Below are 27,062 nucleotides of genomic sequence, written 5' to 3' on the forward strand. Positions count from 1 at the left end.
CCAGCTAATATTTGTTATTTTAAGCTGCCAAGTTTTGGGGTAATCATTACAAAGTAATAGAAAACTGATATAATCATTTATCCATGAATACAAAGATTATAGTTTTTAATTCCTACTGGGCCATGGGAGATTTCTGTCTCACTAATATCTGATTTTACAAGATTAATAACTATTGTTAAAATACTGATATGCTGTTCTCCCCACCTGATACCTACTACATCTTCAGTTTTTATTTAAGTTTTACCACTTCTTTAAAGCCCTGATTGACTCTTGCTTCCCTTGTGAGGATCTCCTTAACCACTCTAGCCCACACAATTTTTCTCTACTCTTTAGCATTATGACACTTGATAACCATCATAGCCTCCACTTATTGAGTATAAACCTTGGGCTGGTATAGTGGGTTGAATAGTGTCCCTCCAAAATCCATGGCTACCCGTGACGTCAGAATGTAATTTTATTAAGAAGCAGTGTCTTCACAGATGTGAAGATGAGGTCATATTTGATTAGGATGGGCCCTAAATGCAATGACAAGTGTGCTTAGGCACTGTGGAGACAGAAAGGACACTGTGGAATGATGGAGGCAGAGGCTGCATGCTTGCAACTGCAAGCCAGAAACACCAAGGACTGCTAGTAGCCACCAGAGGCTAGGAGGATGCCAGGTAGCATTCTTCTCTAGAGCAGTCAGGGACAGTATGGCCCCACTGACACTTTGACTTTTAGCCTCAGGGACTGCAAGAGAATAAATTACAGTTGTTTTAAGCCACTTAGTTTAGGGCATTTTGTTCCAGCAACCTTAGAAACTAATACAAATAGTCAGTGTGCATGCCTTATTTCTCATTTCCACAATAATCTTTTGAATTAAATAAACATGGTGTGCTCCTTTGTTAAATGAGACACTGAGATTCATCGATTTGCTTGAGTGTCTCAGCCAGTGAAGCATCGCCTGGGATATGACTCGGGTCTCCAGAGGCTGTGCCCTCTCACGGCTCCTTCCTCTCTGACCTCATCCCATCATGCACTTGGTCTCTATTTCTAACTGCATCTAACTGCTTGTTCCCTGTATGCTCCATGGGGATTGGTTTCATACATAATTCTTCTATATCATTATCAATCCATCATGTTCAATAAATACTTGGTGAGTGAATTGCTATAAAGTTCAGAGGATTAAAGTTTTTAAATATAAGAGAAAAAAATAAGTATTTGGTGGGGGTAAAAAAAACAATAATACATGATTTCTAGAGGAAATCTGTCATGGATATTTTCAAACTGCAAGTACTCTGGTAATATCTATTCTCTGGAACCAGGTACCAATCTGGACAGTATTTGTCAATATTCTAAAGGATAAAAAATAGAAAGTATATAGGGTGAAGGAAACGAATGTTGGAGACAAAGTGGCCTCCATCAAGTTGACCGGCTATATTGCTTAACTGTAAATAGGAAATTTCTTGTGTCAGAAGATAAGATGTTTCCCTTCCCTACATCAGATATTTGGATGCCAAAGATCCTCCATGGCTCCTGTGACCCCTTCCTCTTAATTGAGGGTAACATATATCTGTGAGATGTTTTAAAAGGAGTTTCAATTTTAAATGTCCATCATTTCTTCAAGAGGCCTTTCTAATATCTAACAACCTGTGTGTCATAATGATTCACGATAATGTCTTAGGAAAAAGTTTATACTTTCTTATACTAAGTCCACTGAAAAGAGAGGTTGATTTTAAAGTCATAGGTAGATCTCCTTAAATTTTCAGGGTTCAGGTTCCTGGTCCAACCAAGTCTTTTAAGAAACTGATTCCTATTGTTTCATAAGCTGGGAAGTAGAGTTCTATGGAGGTAATATCCTTGTCTTGGACAGCAGGGAGTGAAATTGCAGACTGGTACAAAAAGTCTGTCTTGGATTTATTTGGGCTCTGGTCTCAGATCTAAGGAGAAAATATGAAGCATGTGAAATCTAGAGATGAGGGAGGTGACACATTTGGTTCAAAATATTCAGGAATCACTTAACAATTACAAATGTTTAAAATGTGTGTCTGTGAATTAAAAATTTGTGTGTGTGTGTGTGTGTGTGTGTGTGTGATGCACAAGGACACACTGAGGTGGATCTCTACTAAGATCCACCCTAACCCAAGCTTTTTATTAAGTCACAGTTTTAGATCTTGGTGACATTTCCCAGTATGAACAAACCTGTTGGTCTCTTTGGGTAAAAAAAATAATAATAATAAGATTTTTTGTCAAGATCATTGAAATGTCATGTGTAGCTAATAAAAATAATAATAAAATAAATGAAAAAATAAGATTTTTAATAAGTGGGATTATATTAATGACTGTTTAAAAAACTTCGATTTTTAGGTTCTTTAAAAACTGAATAGGGGCTGGAAATGTAGCTCATGGCAGAGCACTTGCCTACCATGTGTGAGGCACTGGGTTCTATTCTGAGCACTGCATATAAATAAATGAATAAAATAAAGGTCCATCAACATCTAAAAATATATATAAAAAATTTAAAAGAATCTGCTTTTTCTCTTTTCATGGTTCTTTGTTGTCTTCTGACTTCCTGCTAGCCTTTGTTAATTTTATGTTTGGGCACTACTCCTTACTTCTTTTCCTTAATAGATGGTCCACATAGTTTTATTAATATTTGTAAAAGAAGGCTGTAACACCAATCTTTTAAATATTTTTACCAATGGAAATAAGTTGACCTATTCATTCAAAATTTTACTGAGCAGGGCTGGGGTTGTGGCCCAGGGGTAGAGTGCTAGCTTCACAGTTAAGAGGCACTGGGTTCAATCCTCAGCACCACATAAAAATAAATTATAAATAAATACATTGTGCTCATCTACAACAAAAATACATCTTAAAAAATGTACTGAGCAACTAATTGAGGGCTTGACATGCCTGACTTTCCCCCAAATGCTACCGAGAGCCAGACCATTCTTATAAGAATTTGTACGAAGCCAGGTGAGCAGATAATTGATGTCTATACCTTTTCTCTTGGTGGCTTACTATTCACTCTCTTATTTTCATGTGATTGGGGTTGAAGGTCAAAATAACCAATTTCAAGCAAAAAGCCAATTTTCACTTTCCTTTCTAATTCAGAAATAGCTTTAAAAAACAACAACTGTTTTGCATGGAGTGAGAAAGGGATGCTCTGCTTAGTATGCAGACTTATTCCAAGCAGTGTCCAATATATATATATTTTTGCCTTTTTTTTCGTAACAGCACTAAGATGCAGATTTAGAAAACCATTTTCTAGGCCTGTGAAGTTCAATCTATTTTTCACAATGCAAGTCTTGTGGATCTTTTCAAAATGCTTTTAATGATACATGACAAATTGAAGATTAAAAAATAGGTGATAACCCCATATTAGGCTTCTTGCACTTAAAGGAATTTGAAGAGTAAAGATCCTAGGAAGTATGAAAAATGTATTTTTTTTCCAGCAGCTGTCAAGCACTAACTATAATTATCTGTTCTGCTCTTTATCTGGTATAACATAGAAGGAGAGCTTAAGAAAGAAATGTGACAAGCCACACAATTTTTATCACTTACCAGAGGAACAGTACAGACGGAGCAAAAACTATGAGTTTAACTTATTCTCAAGAAATTTGGCAGAATTAGCCACTGCCTGCCTGACTCGGACAAGCTGGCAGCTTGATAAAGCCAACAGGCTCTTCAGCCTTCTGCTGGGCCCTCCCTGTCTCAGTCATCCCAGGTGACAATGAGCTCTTCTGTACGTCCTCACAGCCAATGCCTCCCCAGAACCTGTCAGCTGCCTACACGGGGAGAAGCTAATGATGTCTTTAAAACTCCATGCTGTCAACCTGACACACTCCTAAGGAAACAATGAACACTTCTACTCTTTGAGGCACTAATTCTGCTTTTAATGTTTCATTCCATAGATAGACTCAAGGCTGCATCAATATGTAGGAGGATGTTCACTGTAGCATTGTTATAATATAAGTGACGGAATCAACCTATTCATCAAAAAGTTTCAGCTTCAATAAATTATGGAACAAACATACAATGAATTGCAATTCAGTTGTTAAAAATAAAGAGGCAGGGAGGTGGGGCTGGGGCTCAGTGGTAGAGCGCTGGCCTAGCACGTGTGAGGCATTGGGTTTGATCCTCAGCACCATATAAAAGATAAATAAATAAAAATTAAGATATTGTATCCATCTACAACTAAAAAAATATGTTAAAAAATATGAAGAGGTAGAGCTAACAATAAAAACAGCAGAATATAGAATGGGACAAATATTCTCCCGTGCTATTTATGGAAAGTTAAAAACATAGATGTACTTTTTCAGGCATAAAGCATTTCAAAAAGAATATATATGCTGAACCTTTGGGGACTATAACCTTTGGCAGGCACAGGCAGAAAACTATATAGTGGCTAAAAATCCAGCTGCCTGAGTTCCTGCCGTTTTGCTAAGCTGAGTAACAAGCTTGTCTCTCTGTAACTTCTTAAGTTTCATCATCTACACAATGGGGTTTTATTCAGGGAAAATATTAAGTACCCATTATTACGGCAGGCACAGTAATACAAAAATTAAGACAGCATATAATAATATTGGCCCTCATGCAGTTATATTCTAGTTAGAACAGATGGACAATTAAAATAAATATGTGTGTGCATGCATACATATGTGTATATGTAGAGTATATATTGGATGGCAAAAAGTGCTATGGAAAAACATAGAAAAGGAAAGAAAAAGAATAATGTGGGGTAGAGTGGGGGAAAGATATTAATAGTGCTTACCTCATAGAGTTATTGTCAGGCTAAATGTGTTTAACATTTTATTATTTATTAATACATGTAGGTCACTTAGAACATTCATAAGTGTGAATTATTATTTTGAGTATGTGTTACTTTTATAATGAAAAAGCAAATAACATTTTAAAACTAAAATCCATGCTCCAAACTTAGATTAAAATCTCACATCCTCCTTTAATTGTTTGAGATTTCCAACTGGGGATATACGTTTTCATTTTTCAAGGGTAAGATTATGTGGTTTGGCCAAACCGGCCATCTGTGCATTCCTAAACACCAGACTGCTTCCTGCCTGGGAGCCTGCTTCCTCATCTTCACCTGTCAAAATCCTCCACAGCCTTCAGATCACAGCTAAAACTCACTCTCAGAGAGGCCTGCTTTAATCTTCCCCATCTAAATTCTCTCCTTGTAATAATCTCTCATCATATCCTTCAGTTTTCTTTCACAGTGCTTAACCAAATTTATAACTACAAGTAGATTGGAGTGATAGATGTGATGATCAACTCTGCTTTTCAGGCCAAACCAGCTTCTCCCTGAAGACCAACAAGGTGGGGAGATAGAGAGAAGAGAGGGGAGTAGAGGTGTAGTGTGGACCAAGGTGGATCGTTTCTACTCCTGGCTGGAAGAGAAGCAGCTGACAGAAATTTGAAAGGGTTAAGAATGAGTTATAGGGGCTGGGATTGTGACTCAGTAGTAGAGCGCTTGCCTAGCATGTATGAGGCACTGGGTTCGATTCTTAGCACCACATATAAACAAACAAATAAATAAATAAGAATGAGTCATAGGTGTTCTTTGCTAGGCAGGAACTTTTAGGGTCAAGCACCTGTGTTGTAGGGAAAGAAGCTGCTGCTCTTCTAAATGAGGAGCTAACATCTGCTAACATCTCTTCAACTTATTTGTTTGTTTGTTTTCAGATAAGACCCTCCAGAGAAAACCACGAGAAACCAGTTTAAGCAGTTAAGATCATAGAGTCAATTTTTTGGTGACCTGGAATAAACTTTGCTTATTATGGTCTCATTATAAATGCTAAATTCTCCACCCCAGGTGCATTCTCAGCTGCCATTTTTGAACATGCAATGATTGAAACAGAATGATCTTAAACTGAGGATGCTCAGAAATGTGCCCATCTTTACATGTGATGACGTGCCTTTCCTATATGGACATGCAGAACTCTTCCCAGTTCCCCTTGCCTCCTGTGTTTGGGAAGTTATCCTCAGTGTCATTCTTACTTGCTGCAAATCAAAAAGGTTTTTTCATTTTTTATCTCCTGGTTGTGCTTGTTGGCTTTGTGAGACCATAATGTTTGGTTACATAAGGATTTTTATAATGCTGCTGAGGAGTAAATTAATTCCCTTCCTTCTGAAAAAAAAAAATCATCAGTCAAGAATGCACTGCTCAAGAGGGTTGTACTACTGTTATTGGTGTTGCTTGGTGTGTTTGCAGGTATGTAGATGAATTCTTAGCATCCTAGGAAATACTAAATTGTGTATACAGGTTGGTGCAAGAAACTGCACACTGGGAGGCAGAAACAGCAGAATGAGGATCCAGAAAAATCTCTCTCAGTTGCAGTAACAACTTCTAGAACTGCTCTTAGTTCACTTGGGAGTTTTAGTGGGGTACCTTTTTGAAACATGTGAAGTTCCTCAGTTATGAACTAAGCAAGAATGAAAGTGTGTGTGTATGTGTGTGTGTTGCTTGTTAATTTATCAAAGTTTTAAAGGATTGTTAGCATTGCAAAGGATGAGGGAAAAGGGGAAGTGTGTACAAGACTAACAAAGTAAAAATCGGGACAATTTCTCCAAGAAAGCAATTAAGTAATATAGAACAATATAAAATACATATGCCTTTTAGACAAAGAATCCCCATATCTAGAAACATAATTTAATAGTTAACTGAAAAATAATAGAAGCCAGGTGTGGTGGTGCATGCCTATAATCCTAGCAGCTTGGGAGGCTGAGGCAGGAGAATGGAGAGTTCAAAGCCAGCCTCAGCAATTTAGTGAGGCCCTAAGCAACTCAGTAAGACCTTGTTTCAATATTTTTAAAAATTTTAAAAAGGGCCAGGGATGTGAATCAGTAGTTAAGTATCCCCGAGTTCAATCTGTGATACCAAAAGAAAAAAAAAGAAAAGGAAAGAAAATTGGAGCAAATGGAGCTACAAATATGTATGCAAAGGTATTCACTTCAGTCTTATTTATGTTAAGAGAAATTAGAAACCATCTGAATTAGTTGGTTATAAAAATTAAATTATATACATGCTACACAACTCTATGCAGCCTTGAAGTAGACTTACTTTTTATATGTATATATTTTTAGTTGTTGATGGACCTTTATTTTTATTTATTTATTTATATGTGGTGCTGAGAATTGAACCCAGTGCTTCACACATGCTAGGCAAGCGCTCCACCACAGAGCCACAACTGCAGCCTCTAGACCTACATTCTTTTTGTTTATTTATTTGTTGGTACTGGGGATTAAACTCAGAGGCCCTCAACCACTGAGCCAGATCCCAAACCTATTTTGTATTTTATTTAGAGACGGGGTCTCATTGAGTTGCTTAGCACCTCACTTTTGCTAAGGCTGGCTTTGAACTTGGGATCTTCCTGCCTCTGCCTCCCAAGCTGCTAGGATTACAGGTGTGTGCCACTGCAGCCAGCTTAAACCTACATTTTTAATACATAGCAATGTCCCCTGCATATCATTGCACAAAAAGTAAGCTGTGAAATAGCATGTGTGGTATGATCCCACTTGTGGATAATTTTATATTTATATCTACCAGTGTAAATATATTTTCTTTTTTTGTAAATATATTTTCATATAAATATAAATGTGTAGAAAGCCTATAAGAAAAGCAAAGTCTGAAAGATATAACCAAATGTTTACAGAGAGAGTAGTCACACATGGAATTTTGGGTAAGTACTGTGTCCTTTTTATAGTCTATATATTTTGAATTAGAGTAAGAAGGTAGCAGGGTTATAAAAACAATAAGCTATTTGAAAATAGTATTCAATAGACCAAAAGGGAATCAAGAAACTTGGAGTTCAGTCCTATTCCCAAATCAATACTTTGTATGCTTTGCCATGTGTGTGATATTTCATGAATGCAGTGTATTTTCTTGCTGTTTGCCTTAAGTAGGGATCTATGCCAACAGAAATAGTAACTAAAAGTTTTCAGAGGCCCAAGGTTCAATCCCCCCCAGCACTGAAAAAAAAGTTCTCAGATGCCATCTTTCCAGTAAGATGCTGAAAGATATTAAAGATGTGTAGTATACGATAAACTAGGTTCCCTTATCTCTCATATCCTTCTCCTTTTGTTTTTCATAGTACCAAACCAAAGTTGTAACTATGAGCACTTGGTTATTTGTATCAACTCTGTGTTTCACAGTGATAGACTATAATAGTAGTAACAAATTCTTTCCATCCTTATATGTATGCTTATTCACAGTGTGACTTTTCAGGGCCTCCCATCAAAAGTAGAGTCTGAGCCAGGCATGGTGACATATGCCTGTAATCCCAGCAACTCGGGAGATCTGAGACAGGAGGATCATAAGCTCAAAGCCAGCCTCAGCAACTTAGTGAGGACCTAAGAAACTCAATGAGACCCTATCTCAAAATAAAATATAAAAAAGGCTGGGATGTGGCTCAGTGGTTTAATGCCCCTGGGTTCAAATTCCTGGTACCAGAGGAGGAATAAGATGAGTAAGGGGAAGAGGAGTCTGGCCATATGACTTACTTTGGCTAATGAGACATTAGGAAATATGACAAAGGCATAGACTAAGACATTAGGAAATATGACATAGACTTGAAAAGAACTTGCACTTTGAGATTTGCTCTTATTGCCTTGGAACTCTGAGACCATCATGTAAGTGAGTTTAAGCTAGCCTGCTGGAGAATGAGAGACCATGTAGAAAAAAACATGGGCACCCCCACCAACAGGCTATTAACTGCTAGGCTGAAATCTGAAGAGGGCATCCTAGATTATAAGGGAGCCCAGCAGAAATCAGCCATGCTACGCTAGACCAGAAGAAACACCCAGTCAAATTGCAGGATTATGAGCTAAACAATGGCTATTGTTTAAACCACTAAACCTTGGAGAGGTTTGTTACACAGCAAAAGCTAACCAGTATAATTTTTTTAATTTGCATTTGAAAGGTTATCTGGGCAGGAGAAGCTACATCTGGTTTAAGAATGTAAAGTTCTCTAGTTAACAATACCTTTAAAATAAGTAAGTACCACCCAGGCAAAGAAGACTTCCCTTGTTAAATGGCAATGAACAAGATCCATATTTGCAGAAGTTATCTAAATGTCTTAGAGGCAAGACAGTTCTTGGTAATGCCCTTTTTTTCAGAAGTTAGTCCTTCCAGTGTCTAAGATAGCATTATGCCTCTCTTTTTTACAATGGAAAGGCAAACTTTAAGGGGAAGCATAGAGGGTTAGATGTGCCCATAGGACTCTTTCCTGAGAGCCCAAGTGGTAGCTATCTCCTATCTAGTAAAACTTCTATTTATTCTCCCCTAAGATAATGATACCTTGAGACTCATGACCCTAAGAAATTTGCACCAGGAGACTGACTCAACAATATCCATCTCAGTATTGTTTGGAATAACAGAAGACTGGAAACTCAAGTGTCTATCAACAGAAGAATGAATTTAAAATACGTGGAATATTTACACAAAGGAATATTTTAAACACTGAAAATGAAGAAATATAGTAACATAGAGCTGGATGCCGTGGTGAATGCCTATAATCCCAGGGACTGGGGAGGATGAGGCAGGAGGATTGCAAGTTCAAGGCCAGCCTCAGTAATTTAGAGACCCTGTCTTAAAAAGTAAAAAGGGTTGAAAATGTAGTTCAATTGTAAAGTGCCCAGGGGTTCAATTCCCAGTACCAAAAAAAAAAAAAAAAAAAAAGAAAGGAAAAAAAATATATGTATATGTGTGTGTATATGTGTGTGCATGTGTGTATTTTAATATACAATAATATGAATGAGTTTAGAAGCTTCACACTGAGTTAGAAAATCAATTTTTTTTTCTTCTTCAAGACAGGGCTTCACCAAGTTGCTGAGGCTGGCCTCAAACTTGTGGTTCTCCTGCCTTAGCCTCCTGAGTTGCTGGAATTACATGTGTGTGTCACATAAAATATTTGCTATAAAATCAAATATTACATAAAGTATGATATATTATTATAAAGGTAAAAATTAAACAAAATTAAATAAGATAGAAGGATACTATATATGTAGATGAAAAACATAAAAAAGTTAAAAGAACAGAAAAACCAAACTTCAGGGCAGCTGTTGCCTCTGGGACTGGAACTGGAGAAAAAGCTCTGCCATTGTGGATTACATCCTAGTTCCTAAATTGGGTGTGGGTTGAAAACTTATGTATGTGCATATTTGGTACATATCAATTATTATATAATTAAATATAATTTAAACAGTGAATGAAGACAAGTAGAAAATAAATGCTGTGTTCAAAAGTAATGGAATAAATGAAAGAATATTTAAATAACAATGAGATTAGTTTTTGCACTGTAAAGTTGGTAAAAATGGAAAAAATACATATTGATGGTGGTAGAAAAAAAAATCTCTCTCTTGGGGGCTGGGGATATGGCTCAAGCAGTAGCGCACTGGCCTGGCATGCTCAGGGCGCTGGATTCGATCCTCAGCACCACAAACAAACATGTTGTGTCCACCGAAAACTAAAAAATAAATATTAAAAAATTCTCTCTCTGTCTCTCTCTCTCTCTCTCTCTCTCTCTCTCTCTCTTAAAAAAAATCTCTCATACATTATTGGTAAAAATAAGCAGCTTTAAAAAAAATCTTTTGGAAAGCAATTTAGAAATGGATAAGAGAAGCCCAAAAATCCAGCAATTCCATTACTTTATTTACTCCAAGGAAGTAATGATAAATGTGGTGAAAGGGACGTGTAAAAGAGGTCCATCTCATAACAGCCAGATGTCAAAACAACTTCAGTGTAAACAACAGGGCATCAGTTAAGTAACCCCTATCAGTAGAATACTATCATCTATTGAATTCATTTGTTGAGGCCACACAATATACCAGATACTGTTGGGGGTGCAGGAGACACCATTAAATAAAACACAAAAAGCTCTGCTTTCGGGGAGCTCATATACTAATGGGGAAAGACAGAAACAAGTAAAACATACGGTATGTTAGGGAGTACAGACGTTCTGGAGAAAATAAAATAGAAAATGGGATAGGGAACCGGATGGCATTTTGACAAAACTCTGAAGGTGATTGAGAATTAAGTCACATGGAAATAACAGCAACTGCCAAGGTCCTGAGGCAGGAGGTTGTACCTCCTGTCTGAGAAATAACAAGGAAGCTGATAAGACTGGAGGGAAGGAGAAGGGGTCTTCTAGGCCACTGTGAGGGATTGGTTCCTACTCAGGAAGCTTTTGGAAGGTTCTGAGAAGAGAAAGAACACAATTCTTGTCTTATTTTCAATAGGTTTACTCTGGCTAAACACTAAACAATAAATAGGGTAGAAGCAAAGAAACTAGTTAGGAAACTCTTGCCATCTTGAGGGTGAGAGGAGATGGTGTCCCGCACCTTGGTAGCAATAAGAAGCTGTTAAATTCTGGATGTATTTTGAAGGTAGAGCTAGTAAGATTTTCTGATTAATTTGGATGAAGGAAGGAGGGAGAGAGGAGTGAGGATTCGGGGGTCTCAGTAACTGGAAGGAAGAGGATGCCATTAGCTGAGGTGAGGAACATTCTGCGAGGTGTGTTTGATGGTGGTGGGGAGAAGAGATGTTTGGACATGGCAAATCTGAGCTGCCAACCCAACAGTAATTTAGAGAAGTCATAGATGTAGCTGTACCCGGCTGGGGTTCAGGGACAAGGTCCAGGCTGGAAGTAGGAATTTGGGAGCCATCAACATACAGATGATATTCAAAGCCATGATGTATTTTCGAGATCAAAGGAATAAAAATAGAAGAGGTTGGAAAGAGAGGTAAGGTATAAAGATGTTCAGTGACTGACCCCCCCCACCACCACCACCAAACTGCTGCTTTTAGAGCTCAAGGCAATGAAGAAAAAAAAAAGGGGGACGAAGAAAAAAAGAGCCACCAGGGAGGGAGGTAGTAAAACAAAATAAATCCAAAAAGCAGTGCTGGTGTCCTGGAAGCCAAGAGAAGAAAGTGTTCCCAGGAAGTGAGAGTGATCATAGCTCTATCAAAGACTGGAAGATGAAGTCTAATAGAAACTGAGCGATTACCATTGAGCTGAGCAGGAGCAGTTTTGGGGAAATCACAGGGATAGAAGTTAACGGGGAAGGTATTCAAAAGAGGAAGGAGGGAGGAGATTTGGAGACAGTAATTATACACAAGATTTTCAGTAATTATACACAATTTTGCTCTAATTGGGAAACACTTTCATAGAATGGCAACTAGAGGGAGATTAATTTTAATAATATATCTTAATGCCCACATTATCATTTTGACAATCAATATAAAATATTAATGATCAAGAGGCATCAATTTCTGTCGTTTGTTTCTGTTTACAGTGCTGGGGGATCCAACCCAGGGCCTCTCTCATGCTAAGCAAGCACTCTTCCTTGGCCCTAAATTTTCTATTTTTTAAGATAAGAGAAAAAAAGCAGCACATGTGAAAGTGAGTAAGAATGACTCCGTAGAGGGGAAGAATGAAGGACCCAGAGAATGGAAGGAACTGCTGGCCTGCATGAGAAGGTGAGAAGGTATGGAGCTAAGGCAGAGGTCAAAGTGAAAGGGTTAGCCTTAGAGAGTAGCCAGGGTCGTTCTTCCAGTTCATCCCTAAAATGGTGTCGTACAAGACCATTCAATGATGATCCTGTAAAGTTTGTTAAAAGCAGATCATAAAATAGCAACAGGCACATTTATTGAGCTAAACATGCTATGCCATTTTGCCAAGCATTTTCCAAACATCACCTTGCTTAATCCTCCCAGTGATCCATAAATGACAAGAACTAAATCTTTCCCATTTTTCAGATGAAAAAGTGAGGTCTGGGTTCAGTGGTGCATACCTGTAACCCCAGTGGATCAGGAGGTTGAGGCAGGAGGATTGCAAGTTTGAGGCCAATTTTGAACTGAAGGAGACCCTCAGCAACTTAGCAAGAGCTGTCTCAAGATTAAAAGGGACTGGAGATGTGACTCAGTGGTTATTACCCCTAGGTTCAAACCCCAGTGCCAAAAAATAAATAAATAAATAAATAAATAAATAAAAAGCAAAGGCTTAGATAAAAGACTATCTTATCTAAGATAATGTAGCTAAAAATGGGAGAATCAGGCAGGTGCCAGATGTGCACAGCCATTACCTCCAGGCCAACAATGTCCCACAATAATGTGAGCCATATTCAGGACTTTTAATTTTCTGGCAGCCACATTTTAAAGAGTGAAAAGACACAGGTGAAATTAATTTTAATAATATATCTTTTTTAAAAAATATTTATTTATTTATTAGTTATTGGCGGACACAACATCTTTGTATGTGGTGCTGAGGATCGAACCCGGGCCGCACGCATTCCAGGCGGGTGCGCTACCGCTTGAGCCACATCCCCAGCCCCTTTAATAATATATCTTACTTAGATAATGCCTACATTATCATTTTGACATGAAATCAACATAAAACATTATTGGCTTATTTTACTTTCTTTTTTTTAATATTTATTTTTTTAGTTGTAAGTGGACATCTTCATTTTATTTTAATGTGGTGCTGAGGATCGAACCCAGTGCCTCACACGTGCTAGGTGAGCGCTCTACCACTGAGCCACAGTCCCAGTCCTTTTCTTTCTTTTTTATTTAGTTTTCTAGATCTGACCTGTATTTTTTAAATTTTACAGGACATCTCAGTCTAGACACTAAATTGGAATGGGAAATACCAACCTCTATCTAGATTTCATAAAGTTGACAGTTGAGAAAGTAGATTCATATACCCAGGCTGTTCCAAACACAGTTAAAGGGTTTTCAATAATTGAATTGAATATATTTGAACTTTCACTTAATCAAAATAAAATTAAAAATCCATTTCCTTAGAAGTCCTAGCCACACTTCAAGTGCTCACTGTCCTCATGTGGCTGGAGGCCACCATGTGGAGCAGCACTGCTAGAGTGCTGTGCCCCCCCACCTCGACTCTCTTTATCAAGTTCCACTATCATTTTCCTTAGAATATCTTTCACATCTACTTATTATTAGACCTACTCCTATAACCCTTAAATTATTAATAGTTTTTATTATTATAAGACAAAGTTGATTATGCTTCCACTAAAAATCTAATAATAGGTAACATTTATTGAGCACTTACTATGCACCAAGAACTGTCCCAAGCACGTTGCATGTATTAACTCTCTTGTATAATAATCAAGTGAATGTTATTAATATTCATTGTTTCTTTTTTGTGTGGTACTGGGGATATAACTCAGGGGCCTCATTCATGCTACTCAAGGTGCTCTACCTTTGAGCTACATACTTGGCCCCCAATATTCCTATTTTAAAGATGAAGAAAAAGAGGCATGAAGGGATCAAATAACTTCCCCAGGTCAGTTACTAAGAGAAGAAGCTGGAAGCTGAACCCAGCTCAGCCAGTTTTATCCATACCCCGCACTCTGTACCATTATCTGCCTCTCTCTCACAAGTATATACATAAAAATGATAGTTCAAGTGATGGAATCATAGGCGGTTTTTATCATCTTTCCTTTTGTAACCTATATTTTCCAAAGCACCAATGAAATGCACCATTTTGTAACTTCTAAATTTTTAAATAAGTCTAATACTTATCAGTCTGGTTTGGTTTTGGTACACCCTCACCTTGAGTCAGGAAAATAAACAAAATGTCTTCTTAAATGCCTTCAGAGCCCAAGAATGTATTTATTCCCTAGCCCTCTCTGATAGTGAACAAAAACAGAAATCCTGCTCCTATAAGTACTTCATGATAAATGGTCTCCCTCTTCTTCAAATATGGCAGGTACTTTTAGCATCCAACCTTGATGGTCCCGAACCACAAGACTCAGTTTAAATCTTATATAAATATTTCCCGAAAGATCAGGGGCCCTGAAAGTTTTCTAGATCTGCCCATTTCCCTGTGGAGTTCAAGCCTTAGTTGACGTGTGAGAACCAAACAGAAGGAAATAAAACCTAAAAACCACGATCACACAGTGAAGGGATGTGCCAAAGACTCAGGATTTCACCACCTGTGACAGGGGCTGATCCCAGGGAGGCTGGAAGGAAAAAAAAAAAAAAGGGATCACTTTGCTCTCTAACGCTGTTCTTTCTGCATCTGGGCTAGGAACTCCTACTAACAACTGCTCACTCTAAAATCCTGACAAAAATCCTCAACTTGCCCCTCACCAGCACCCTATGCCTCAGCTAATCAGTTGAGTTTTCTAACCTCCCATCAGCCCCTTTGTCCTATCTACACATTTCCATTTTTCCCACTATCACCATCCCAGTGCAGTACCTTTATTAACCTCATCCTGGACCTCAGTAAAATCTGAACTGGCCTCTTTACCCCATCTCTGCTCTCACCTTTCAACCTACCTCATCCACATTTATTTTCTATTCATGCAAATTCACTCTGAGCAGGCTGCTATCTCAGCCAGAAATCCTCCAGGGATTCTCCCCTTAGTTTCTCACTTTTCAACTTTATCATCTTGTATTGTTCCCCATGTTATTCCACATTTCAGCCCATAGATCTACTTGCAATCCCCAGCATCATCTGCCTGTTCACCAGTGGACCATTCCTCAGGCTCCTCCCTCTAGTTAGAAAGCACACTTTCTCCATCTCTTCCCATTGAAATGCTACTGATTATCACAGAGGCAGGTCAAGGTACTAACTGTTCTCTTTTTCTTTTCTTTTTTTTTTTTCTTTTTTTTGTCTTAACCACTGAACCACACCCCCAGCCCTTTTTAATATTTTATTTAGACACAGGGTCTCACTGAGCACTGAGTTGCTTAGGGCCTTGCTAAGTTGCTGAGGCTGGCTTTGAACTCGCCATTTTCCTGCCTCAGCCTTCCAAGCTGCTGGTATTAGAGGAGTGTGCGAAGGCGCCAGGCCCAACTCTTATTTCTTTTCTTATCTGCCTCTCTCCTACCACCCTGCATTGTGACCACACATTAAACTTATGTCATCATTTATGGGTCATTATTTGTGTGCTTAACTTTTCTATCTACCTATATTTCTTGAACACCTGTGATATGTCAAGGTATGGAGTAGGCTCTTTACATGTGTCCTCTAATTTAATTTAATCCTTACAACATCCCTGTGAGATAGGTATCACCATCCTTCTTTTACAGATCAGGAATCCAAGACTGTCAAAAGTTAATTGACTTGCGTTGTTAATAAAGGGCAGAATCATCACTCACTCAAAAAAATTTATTCCAATACATGTCTTCCAGATTGCTCAACCCCAAGAGCTTTTCTTTAAAAAAAAAAAAACAACAACAACTTTTTTTTGAGAGAGAGAGAGAGAGAATTTTAATATTTTTATTTTTTAGTTTTCGGCGGACACATCATCTTTGTTTGTATGTGGTGCTGAGGATCGAACCCGGGCCTCACGCATGCCAGGTGAGCGTGCTACTGCTTGAGCCACATCCCCAGCCCCAAGAGCTTTTCAATATAGATTGGGAAGTCCCTTTGGGGGCAATTAGCCTCAAGCCTCAGGACAAGGGAGCTCATGTTAAAGGCAGTTTTCTGTTCCTCTCTCATTTGATCCATTGTGCTATGGAAAACAGACCTTTGTCTCTTAGTTAGCACTTCGCCTGAGCTAGCACAGGTTAAAGAAATGATTCATGAAGACAAACATCATACAGGATGTTTAGTTCCACTGGTGACCCTGATTATTGTAAAACTGTGAAAAGAACGCCAAGCTCCAGCACACATCCAGCAGGGTACAATTCCCAGTTCTTTGCCACCTCAGTTTAGGCCTCAAGCTAAACCTCTCTTTTTCCTGATTAGATCCAGAGAGATGTTTCGAAGATGGACTATATATAGCATTATTGTCATTAGGGTTAGCCTTGGCCTGAAAAGAGTCCCTGCCATTAACACAAACTCACAAGAAATTCATATGAAGATTAAGAACAGAGATGGGCTAGTCTACATTGGACTAGTTTTTCCCCATTTGGGGGTTGGAAGCCCCCAAACTTGTTGGATCAGTTCATATTGCCAAATGAAGAATACTGTAATAATGGGTTTATTTTCTTCCTTATTATTTTGGCGCGCAGGGTGCTCAGCAGCTACTGTTTGCTCAAGGAGAGTGTAAACAGAACTTGTTGATGCCTGTGGCCAATGAGCTTGCTCCTAAGAAATTTCCAGCCTGGCGTGAGGTATGGATCTCCTAGCCAAGAAGCTGAGCAGGGAAAAGGGTTAAGTAACTATTTTGTGTTTTAGATGTTATTTTTTCCCTTTGATCCTCAAATCAATCTAAGGCAGGTCTTACTGTAATGCCCATTCTACAGAACCAAAAATGGTATGGCAAGTAACAAGACTGGACTCCTGGCATGTTGAACTCCACACCTTTCTACTGCCTTAATCTCACTCTTTGTGGTAGTACCATTTGCTTAAGCAAATACTGGTTATTTAAACAGGACTAAAGGCAAAATCTGCACACAAATTAGAGTTCTTAAATATCTATATCTTTCCTTCTCTCCAAACTAAGATGATACAAAGTGTTTAATGTCTTCAATATTTCATATTCTCCATAGTTAAACAAGATCTCAATAAGAATTGGTAATTTTCCACAAAAGGAAATGATAGTGTTTTATTCTTAGGCAAGTGGGCTTGTTTGGACTCTATTTTAGTTGGTTAGACCATAGGCTAGAAAGGCCAGAGAGCTAGTCACTGACAGTATCATCCTCTTCCCAATCATCTTTACAACATGTCATAAAGTGATGTGGTAGAAAAGTATATGGCTTGGGGCAAGTCGTTATAGGGAGTAATGAAAGTTGTCAAAAGTCCCACTGACTGGGGTCATGTTTGACATATTTATGAGTCTTTGAAGCCAAATATCTTTATTCACGCAAAAATCCCTTTCATTTCCTCATGATTTGCTATGTGGTAGACAATTTAGTGTTCAGAACACCTTCATAATTATATATATATATATATATATATATATATATACTGATTTTATATATATAGAGACATATATACAGATATATATATATATATATATATATATATATATATATATATATATATACAGATATATATCCATACTGGATGGAACTGTCATTGGTAATCAGTTAACACCAACAACTTATAAAGAATATTTTTTAACCTCTTAAAATCTTAGTTAAGACTTACATTGGGATTATTTTTACAGGGCTGGACTCTGATGTATTTTGAAGTCTTTCACATTTCACAGAGATAACAGAACTTTTATTTTGCCTTCCCCAACATTGTTCTTGTAAATATTTTATCATTGCCTCTACCATATGGTTTTTTTTAAAGAGCCTACCCAGAGCTCTTTCAATGATATAGAAATTATTATTTCAATAAAATAGAAATTACTGAATATTATTACTCCTAATGCCTTTTTGTTTCTCTCCACAAAGGATTTTCAGAAGTCATTTTTGGTTGGAAGACATTCATTGCCTATTGTCTGAAATATGCCAACATTTGAAAAATATCTTGAAAAAGACTTATGACATATGTTAGCAGATGTCCAGAGAAGGAGAGTAGAGATTGGCAGAAACTTGATGTACAAAAACTTAAAATATGGATAAAGGTGGAATGTCCTAAACACTAAACAAAGTATGCTGGGGGCCGCAAGGCTGTAAAGACGATACATTTAACAGCCCAAAAAGTTGCTGGGTGTTTAATATGACACCAGAGAGTTGGTGAGAGCCCATGGTCCCTCTCACACATCTCTCACCTTCACAGCCACCTTTCAAAGTATGATTAAACCACAAAATTACTGCTTCAGTCCACTACTTTCCCCCCACACCCCTTTCTAACTCCTTTCTTATTCCACTAGCTGCCTCTCCTCTTTCTATTTTGCCTCTCTGTACATAATCTTTTGTTTTCGACCACTTTACAGGCAACTTCACCCCATCTGGAAAACAATTCATGTTTTCTTGCTCACTCATTCTGAGTCCAGGGACCCTGGTCACTCCACTTCTTGGAGCTGGGCCCTTTCTCGTTGATCTCAGCACCTCAAGCTGTGTGAGGGTGATCTATTTTCGTGAGTCCTCCAGTGGGCTGGCCTCCACATGATGCCAGCTGCTCTTCCCTCCCCCATGCCTCATCCCCAAAGAAATCTAAACTCTGTGGTCTACTGAAACTGTGCCTGGGTCCCCAAGGTCTCTGCATGGATCCAGGATCTTTCTAAGCAAAAGTGGGGTCAGGTTGAGGGGTGGACAGTACCTCTTTGCAGGCGTGAAGCTCCGGTCCGGTTCCCTGGGTCACCTGGAAGGCGGTCCCAGCCCAGAGCAGCAGCCACAGAAGCCGGAGTGTGCGCCTCTCAGTTCTTCCTCTGCCTCTAGCAGAGGGATGGTGGCTGCGACCGGGCTTAGCCATAGCGTTGTCCTGAGCGAGCGGCAGTAGCGGCTCAGGTGCTGCGGCGGCTGCTTCGGCTGGCAGAAGGCGGAAAGAAAAGGGGAGGGAGGTAGACAGGGGGAGGATGCAAGGGGCTGGGCTCGCTTCAGTCACCTCCCTGCGGCTACGCGAAGGCCGCCCATCCTTCCTCCTCCCTCCGTCCTCTCCTCCTATCCACGTCGCCTTGACAACCGCATCCTCTCTCGCTCAGCGCGGGTGGGGCAGGGACCACGCGCGCCTCTGCAGCTCACCTGCCGGTCTCCAAGACAACCGCCACCGCTGGCACGAGCGGGGTGAGAATGCACGCGCGCGGGTTCGCCACCGGCCCAACAGGCGGGCGCAGGGCTCGCGTTTGCGATAGAAAACATCCTCCAAGCCACCGCCAACGATTCACGTTTTCTACAGCCCTTCCCTGCCAGGGGCTATATCTGAGTAACTTTAGTCTTGCAAACGTGGCATGTGAAGCCATAGAAGGTTGAGACGCCATCTCTACCTTCCAAAAGGCATCTCCCAAAAGACTGGCCCCAATACCTATGACCTACTGCAAAAACCACTTCTGGGGATCTTTCATCCACCCGTCCTTGTATTTACAATCGACTCTTTGAGCAACCCTGAGGTTTGCATAGTTAGACCGAGTACAAGCAAGGAGTTTGCCTTAGCCGGCAATTTTCCAAGCACCACACGTGGGCTCTTGGGTCCCTTGACATCACTAATTCTCTCGCTGTTTTGAAAATAAGAAGCCATTTATTAAGTGAGAGGGAGAAGGAAACTTCTGGGTCATCTTTTAGGGCTTCTTTTCGCAACTGACATCTTTTGCAGAAGTCCTGTACGGAGAGACACCGGCGTTCCTCATCTGAGGCTCAGGAGGGCAGATCTCGGGTAGGGCTCCCAGGCAGCTCGGCGGCGGCCCCTTCCCTAGGCATTCCCAGCAGCTTCCCCTATAAGGGCCTCCCAAGTTCAGCCGCCAGGTGGCGTCTCTCTCGAAGGAATTCATCTCAGTCATAGATGGAGGAGCAGTTGCCGGGCAACCGAAACTGGGCGTTCCAAACAATTGGGACCCGGGATCCTCCGCGAGCAAGACTGTACTGCATTTGCTCCGGTTCCCATCCTAATAAGAGCTTCTCACTCAACTTTTAAGCATGCCTCCCACCCGGGACTCTTTCCAACAACCTACATTAGATAACGACGACTCCCGCTTGGGAAAACTGCCGGCTTCTAAGGTACAATGTGTATGCAAAGGCTTCCAAGGTTGCTTGCGCCAACTCCCAGTAGGGTTGTTGATGTGAGGGGCAGAGATGGTAACATGAAGAACCTCTGGTGAGGCCACTGACTTCGGTACCAGAGAAAGCGGTTCTGGCCTGGTCTCCTGGTCCCCACGTTCAGGTTGACTGACATTTTGAAAGTGCCACTGAGCAGAGGGAAGGACGGTTCTAGTCTAGAGGAACAAGGGGTTATTGCAGCTCAAAGTAGGGATTAGTACAAATAATTGGGGCTCAGGTTCCACCAAGCTACCCTCTTCCCTTGTTTGGAAAGCTGTTCTCTGAGGAGAAATGATATAGGAAGTAGGAGAGTTCTCTGAAAGACACCAGGTTGTGCTTCCTACTTCTGTCTTCACAGCCTCTGTCTTCTGGTTAATGCCAGAATATGTCTGTGTGTACATGTGTGTAGCATGATGTGGTCAGTGATCTGGGAATTTAGAGGATCTTTTCTGGGAGAAGTGTTTGGGCTATTTGAAGAGGTGAAAAGGTAATTAAATGGTAACTTAGGCTTAATGACAATATCAAAGAATTTCCTCTTATCCAACATTTATTAAATACCAGATGTGTAAGGTACTCTGATGAATACTTAGTGCATATAGATAAACTAGGTAGAGCTTTTGCTCTCAAGAAACTCTAGAAGAAAAGAGATCAGCAACAGCAAAAATGCTTGCACAATGACACATGTATTGTGACAGAGTTATATGTAAGGTACCCAGACAACCAGTATCTTGAAAGAACACTTTCCAGAGCAGGTGAATTTTGACATCCAATTATGAGTTAGTTGGGCCGGTGAAGGAGTAGAAGTATCAGATGTATATATGGAAAGGAGAGAGAGGTTGGCCTGTTTAGGGAACTTCATAGTCTGTAAGAGCTGAAGTACACGTGTGAAATGGAAGCATCGAGTGATCAGTGCTGGGGAAGTGACCTTGGTGGCTTGGGTACTGTGAACACAATGCTAATTGATTGGGATTTCATCCTTGATGTGTGGGAGTCACGGGGGGATTTTAAAGCACTGGAGTGATACAATCAGATGGTATTTTAGAAAATACACGTGACAGTGGATTGGGTAGAACTGGACTGAGACAAGAGGGATCAGCTAGAAAGCAGGGTCAGCAACTTCCATGAGGAAAAACAGTGGACCTACATCACTGTGGCAGTGATGTAGGGGGTGGCAATAAGGTGTAGATTTGGGGCTGGCGATGTGGCTCAAGCGGTAGTGCGCTGGCCTAGCGTGCGTGCGGCCCGGGTTCGATCCTCAGCACCACATACAAAAAAATGAAGATGTTGTGTCCACCGAGAACTAAGAATAAATAAATGTTAAAATTCTCTCTCTCTCTGTCCCCCTCTCTCTCACTCTCTCTTAAAAAAAAAATAAGGTGTAGATTTGAGGAAGATGTAAAGGATACGATGGATAGGGCTTGGTGGCTGACTGGATATGGGTCCAAGGAAAGGAGGCCAATCTAAGATAACTCCTAGGTTTTGATAGTTTGTTACCATTCACTGAAATGAGGTGTCCTAAGGAAACAGGTTTGGGGAGAAAGATTGAAGCAATTGTATAGATGTTGTTTTTGTGGTGCCTATGGAACATTTTTGTTGAGATTAGTTGTAGGCAACAGGATTGAGAGTTCTGGACTGAAGGTGTAATTGGGAGACACAATATCTAAATGGTAGTTGAAACCATGGGAGAGAATCAACTCATCCAGTGAATGTGAGAAAAAGAAAAGCAGACACTAGACCTTGGAGAATCTCACTGTGTCTAGGCCAGAGAGAGGGAAACTGAGACACAGAAGCCATAAGCAAACCAAGAGGAGCTGAACTCACAGGATGGAGAGAACATTTGAGAAAATTCAGAGTTATCGTGCCAGAAACCACAGTAATCAATTAAAATGAGGAAGGATTCTCCTGATCTAGCCACAAAGATCCTTGATCACCAAGAGCAGTTTCAGTGGGTGCTGGAGGCAGAAGCCAGACTGCATAGGACAGCAGAGGGGATGGGAATGGAGAGGAAGTGAAGGTAGTTATCTTCTTGAAGAAGTCTGGCTCTGTAGAGAAGGTGGCAAAATGGTAGCTGGAGCATGATAAAGGAATGGGAGGCAAGATGGAAGAGAAGGGGCCAAGTGCAGTGGCATACAACTGTAATCCGAATAGCTAGGAGGCTGAGACAGGAGAATCACAAGTTCAAAAACAGCCTCAGCAATGTAGCGTGAGATCCTGAACAACTTAGCAAGACTCTGTCTCAAAATAAAAAATAAAACTGGCTGGGTTTTAGTCATTAAGTGTCCCTGGGTTCAATCCCTGTACAGGGCAGTGGGCAGGGGAAGATGCAAGTGGTACAGGTCTCTGAAGCACACACACAGGGGAGGTCTGGGTCCAGGGAGGCTACTCTTGAGTAAAATGGGCTCCCTTTCCCTGTGAAGGAAGGAAAGTGAATATGTAGGTGGCCTTTGTGCTTGACAGTCTCAACTTTCTCAGTGAAAGGCAATCTCATTCTTAGGCTGATAGAGATGACAAGCCTCCTGCAGACTTCAAAGAGAGTGGGAGGAAAGCTGTCCAAAGCATAGCAAGGGATATCTGAGCCTATTCTTGCATATTTTATATTTGCTGGGGTTTTTTTTCATTTCAGTTTTCATCTGTCAATGATAGGACAGGGCTCAATACTACTGTTCAATTAAGGTCTAACTGAGCTAAGTCAAACAACTGTATTGAGGGGAATAAAGGTTACAACATTGGATATAAATTGAACGTTTCTAATCCACTGTAGTTTATACTCACTGGAATTCAGTCATTGATTCATCCAGTATTATTTTTCGAATACCATTTGTTAGGTCACTGTGCTAGGTCCTGGATATACAGTGGTGAAAAATATGGCATTTTATATGTAATGGAGAAATCAATTTATGATTTACACATTCATGCTTGTGGGGCTTATTTAAAGTACTATTGTTCAACGGGTTTTTTTCTGACATGCCTTCAATCAATATGTGTTATTCAGCTTTCCATCACTGTGACAAAAAATAACTGACAAGAACAACTCAGGGGAGGAAATTTATATTTTGGCTCATGGTTTCAGAGGTTCAGTCCATGGTTGACTAACTCTATTGCTCTGGACCTGAGGTAAGTCAGAACATCATGGCAGAAGGGTATGGTGGGGGAAAGCTTCTCAGCTCATGGCAGCCAGAGAGCAGCAGAGGGACAGTAAGGAGCCAGGGACAAGATATAATTGCCAAACTGCGCCTCCAGAGACTCCTTCCTCCAGCTTGCCTACAGTTACCACCCAGCAGTCCATCCAAATTGTTAATCCATCAGATTAACCCACTGATGAGGTCACAGCTCTCGTAATCCAATCTTGTCAACTCTGAACATTGCTGCATGAGCTTTTTGAGGGACATACCTAGATCCAAACCTAACACAATGAATGACACGTCCTTGCTTACTGAAAGCTTTTCTCACCTACTTAAATGTTGCACTCCTGATTTTGCCCCTAATTGCTTCTCATGGCACCTTCCCCACTCCCAGCTATAATACTATGCAATCCTCAAGAGCTGGCTCTCCCTTTTGGTCAGACTTCTTGCAGGCTTCAACTACTGAGGCATACAGACAAAGCCTGATCTTTATTACTTTGTTCCAAGCTGTCCTCCCAAGTTGCACACTTCTGATTTCCTGCCAAATGAATTAGCAGTCTCACCTTTTCTTCAAACTCAGGACGCCAAAACCTGAGCTCATCATTTTCCCTACCTATTCCCTACTCTTTACCCAGCCCTATCCCATTTCACTCCTTTCTCTGTATTCCTGGCCCATTTCTTCCAGTTCTAAAAAAACCTAGGAGTCTTACCCCACATCATTCTTCTTTTTGCAGATGTCCCTGATGCTACCATATCAACAAGACTTTCTATAACTAGGCCATGGGTGTTTTCTCTTTTGCAGAAATTGCCACACAAGAACCAAACTCACCTTGATCAACAACAGGAACCCTGGAATCGACTCAGCTCAACTCCCACAATCAACTCCATAAGGCGGGATGCCTATTTTTTTAATCCCACGGTACTTAGCATTGAAATATTACTTATCTTTCTGTCCACTTATGACTCATGAATATCCATTAATAATGCAGGTAGCCTGACCTGACTGCTTCATCATCTTTCCTATTGGCCCCAGTCTGAGATCTTACCAAATCCAAAACCAATTTATCAAGTCACAAGGCTTGGCTTTTGCTCCAGGCAGTTATCTGCAACAAGTCATTTTTACTAGATTTCTTATATTCTTTTTATTAAAACAAGAACTGAATATAAGGTCAAGTTTATTAAGCCAAATTCAAAGACAATATTGCCATGTCACCACTCCTTGAAAGTAATCATAAGGGAGACGATTTCTTTTTCTTTTCTTTTTTTTTTTTTTGTAGTTGTAGATGGACAGCATGCCTTTATTTATTTTTAGGTAGGGCTGAGGATTGAACCCAGTGCCTCATACATGCTAGGCAAGCATTCTGCCACTGAGCTACAGCCCCAGCCCAAGGGAGACAATTTCATATTGACAAATTAGGAAGTCATCATGCACGACAATTTAGTGTCATAAGGAGTTGGTAGATTTCAGGCCCAACATTATATTTCTGGGGAATAGTCACGAACCCAACAGAACTTGGCTAAAATGGAGGCACAGGTGACCGAGTTAACCCTGGGGGAACTGACTTCCCCTGTAGATACCAAAGGATGACCTGGATTTCCGCTTAACCACCTTGTATGACCACCACAGTGGGGCATTCAAGAACAAAAGTGAGATCCTGTTACACCAGGAGACTATACAGGACATCCACAAGTAAGTGGTAGAAACCCCCTTTGGTAGATCGCCATCCAGTTATACAACGTGAAATGTCACTGATAGCTACTAATTTGTGCATAAAGTTCTCTGTTTTTACATCTATCTGTATTTTCTGTATTTTAATTGTCTAAAATGAATAGAAACCATCCAAGATGGTACTCATCTGTATAAATAAGCAAAACTTTTCATTAATTCCAAAGGGAAAAAAGACGCTTTGTCTACTTTAAAAAATACATATATTTATTCATTTTTTGTAGTTGAAGATGGACAGAATACCTTTACTTTATTTATTTTTATGTGGTGCTAAGGATCGAACCCAGTGCCTCACACATGCTAGGCAAGTGCTCTACCACTGAGCTACAGCCCCAGCCCTGTCTACTTTACTTTTGGGGTCTTGGCAATTATCTTTCTCTCCTCATCTTTCTCTGATTACTCCCCTTTGTTTGCCCCACACCATCTTCTAGAACCAAGTGCCTGTCTGGGGAATGTTTACCCCTTCCTGCTCCACCCCCCATCACTTCCTGGACCATCAGATACTGGATTAATCCTAAGAAGGAATGTATCCACAGCATCCAGGGATCCATAGGTGAGGATTAGAAAATTCAGTGGGCAGATGAGATAGTACAAGTCTTTCTGAATGGACCCAAGAATCAGATTTGAGGCTAATGGCTGGTAGGGAAGATCAGGGATTACTGAGGGTGTTGGAAAGCAGTGATTAAATTGGTAAATATCACACTAATACCAGGGGACATGTTGACTGTAGAGCTAGGAAATTTGATTTTTCAGAGACTCTCAGGTGAGCCTCTCAGGTGAGCCTTAGGTTTAAGCAATAAATATTTTCAGCAGGGAAGACACCTGGGAGTAGAACTATACCTCCCATCAGTCCTTCATATGCCAGTTTTCCAGCTATTGTGAAAATTCTATAGTTCCCATAATGTACTGCTGATTAAAAATTCAAGCTCATCCCTCTTCTCTTTTCTCCAGTGTCTCCTCATACAGCAGCCACCAATGGCGGTTACTCCCGAAAGAATGACGGTGGTTTCTTCTCCACCTAGTGTTGACAGGTCAGTGGACTGTGGACATCCTGCCATGTATTTCCATTAAACAGATTTGTGCAAAATGAAGCATGAAATGTCCGTTACTTATACTGTGAGGTGCCTCTCATCTACTCTTAAAACATGGGAGAGAAATTTCCCAACTCCTAGAAAGTAATCCTATTGGGTATATTTGCAATTTGGAATTAGTCTTGCTGAAGAGATAAAGATTTAGACTACAACAACATTGTTTTTGGCCGGACACAGGTATTCATATGTTGCAAACTGAAGTTAATCTAACCATTAAGAGCTATCCACTTGGGGCTGGGGATGAGGCTCAAGCGGTAGCGCACTTGCCTGGCATGCGTGCCGCCTGGGTTCAATCCTCAGCACCACATACAAAGATGTTGTGTCTGCCGAAAACTAAAAAATAAAAATACATTTTATATATATATATATATATATATATATATATATATATATATATATATAAAGAGCTATCCACTCAACATTTCTTGCAAATCTTTGAGGAAACAAAACTTAGCCCACTCTCTTGAGGATCTTATGGAACACTGTAAATTTAGAGCTCTAAGTAACATTAATATTTCTGCTAAGGTCATACTTCATACATTCAGACTTCTTGGGTTTAGTCATCTGCTAGA

At 40.1% G+C, this 27,062-nt stretch overlaps 2 protein-coding genes across 3 annotated transcripts in view; one reads left to right on the forward strand and one right to left on the reverse strand.

Annotated features, from left to right (window-relative positions):
• ELAPOR1 (endosome-lysosome associated apoptosis and autophagy regulator 1) overlaps nucleotides 1–20,569 on the reverse strand; it is an 87,560-nt gene extending 66,991 nt beyond the window's left edge. Inside the window, exons 1-2 of one of the 2 annotated variants that reach the window (XM_081307922.1) lie at nucleotides 20,467–20,569; nucleotides 19,122–19,330 (exon numbers count right to left, since the gene is read on the reverse strand). In XM_081307922.1, coding sequence (XP_081164048.1) covers nucleotides 19,122–19,274 — 153 coding nt within the window. In that variant the 5' untranslated portion in view covers nucleotides 19,275–19,330; nucleotides 20,467–20,569. Of the gene's footprint in view, nucleotides 1–19,121; nucleotides 19,426–20,466 lie in introns of those variants that run through there. The other variant, XM_081307923.1, reaches the window with a different exon arrangement.
• Nucleotides 20,069–26,798, forward strand: CFAP276 (cilia and flagella associated protein 276). Its single transcript, XM_081307935.1, has 5 exons — nucleotides 20,069–20,512; nucleotides 24,476–24,592; nucleotides 25,248–25,363; nucleotides 25,831–25,952; nucleotides 26,351–26,798. Exons 1-5 carry the CDS (start codon nucleotides 20,432–20,434, stop codon nucleotides 26,419–26,421), a joined length of 507 nt encoding a protein of 168 aa, XP_081164061.1. The 5' UTR covers nucleotides 20,069–20,431; the 3' UTR covers nucleotides 26,422–26,798.
• Nucleotides 26,799–27,062: the final 264 nt, after the last annotated feature.

The sequence above is a fragment of the Spermophilus citellus genome (assembly GCF_964194105.1).
Source record: "Spermophilus citellus genome assembly, chromosome: 9".
NCBI classification, from domain to species: domain Eukaryota; kingdom Metazoa; phylum Chordata; class Mammalia; order Rodentia; family Sciuridae; genus Spermophilus; species Spermophilus citellus.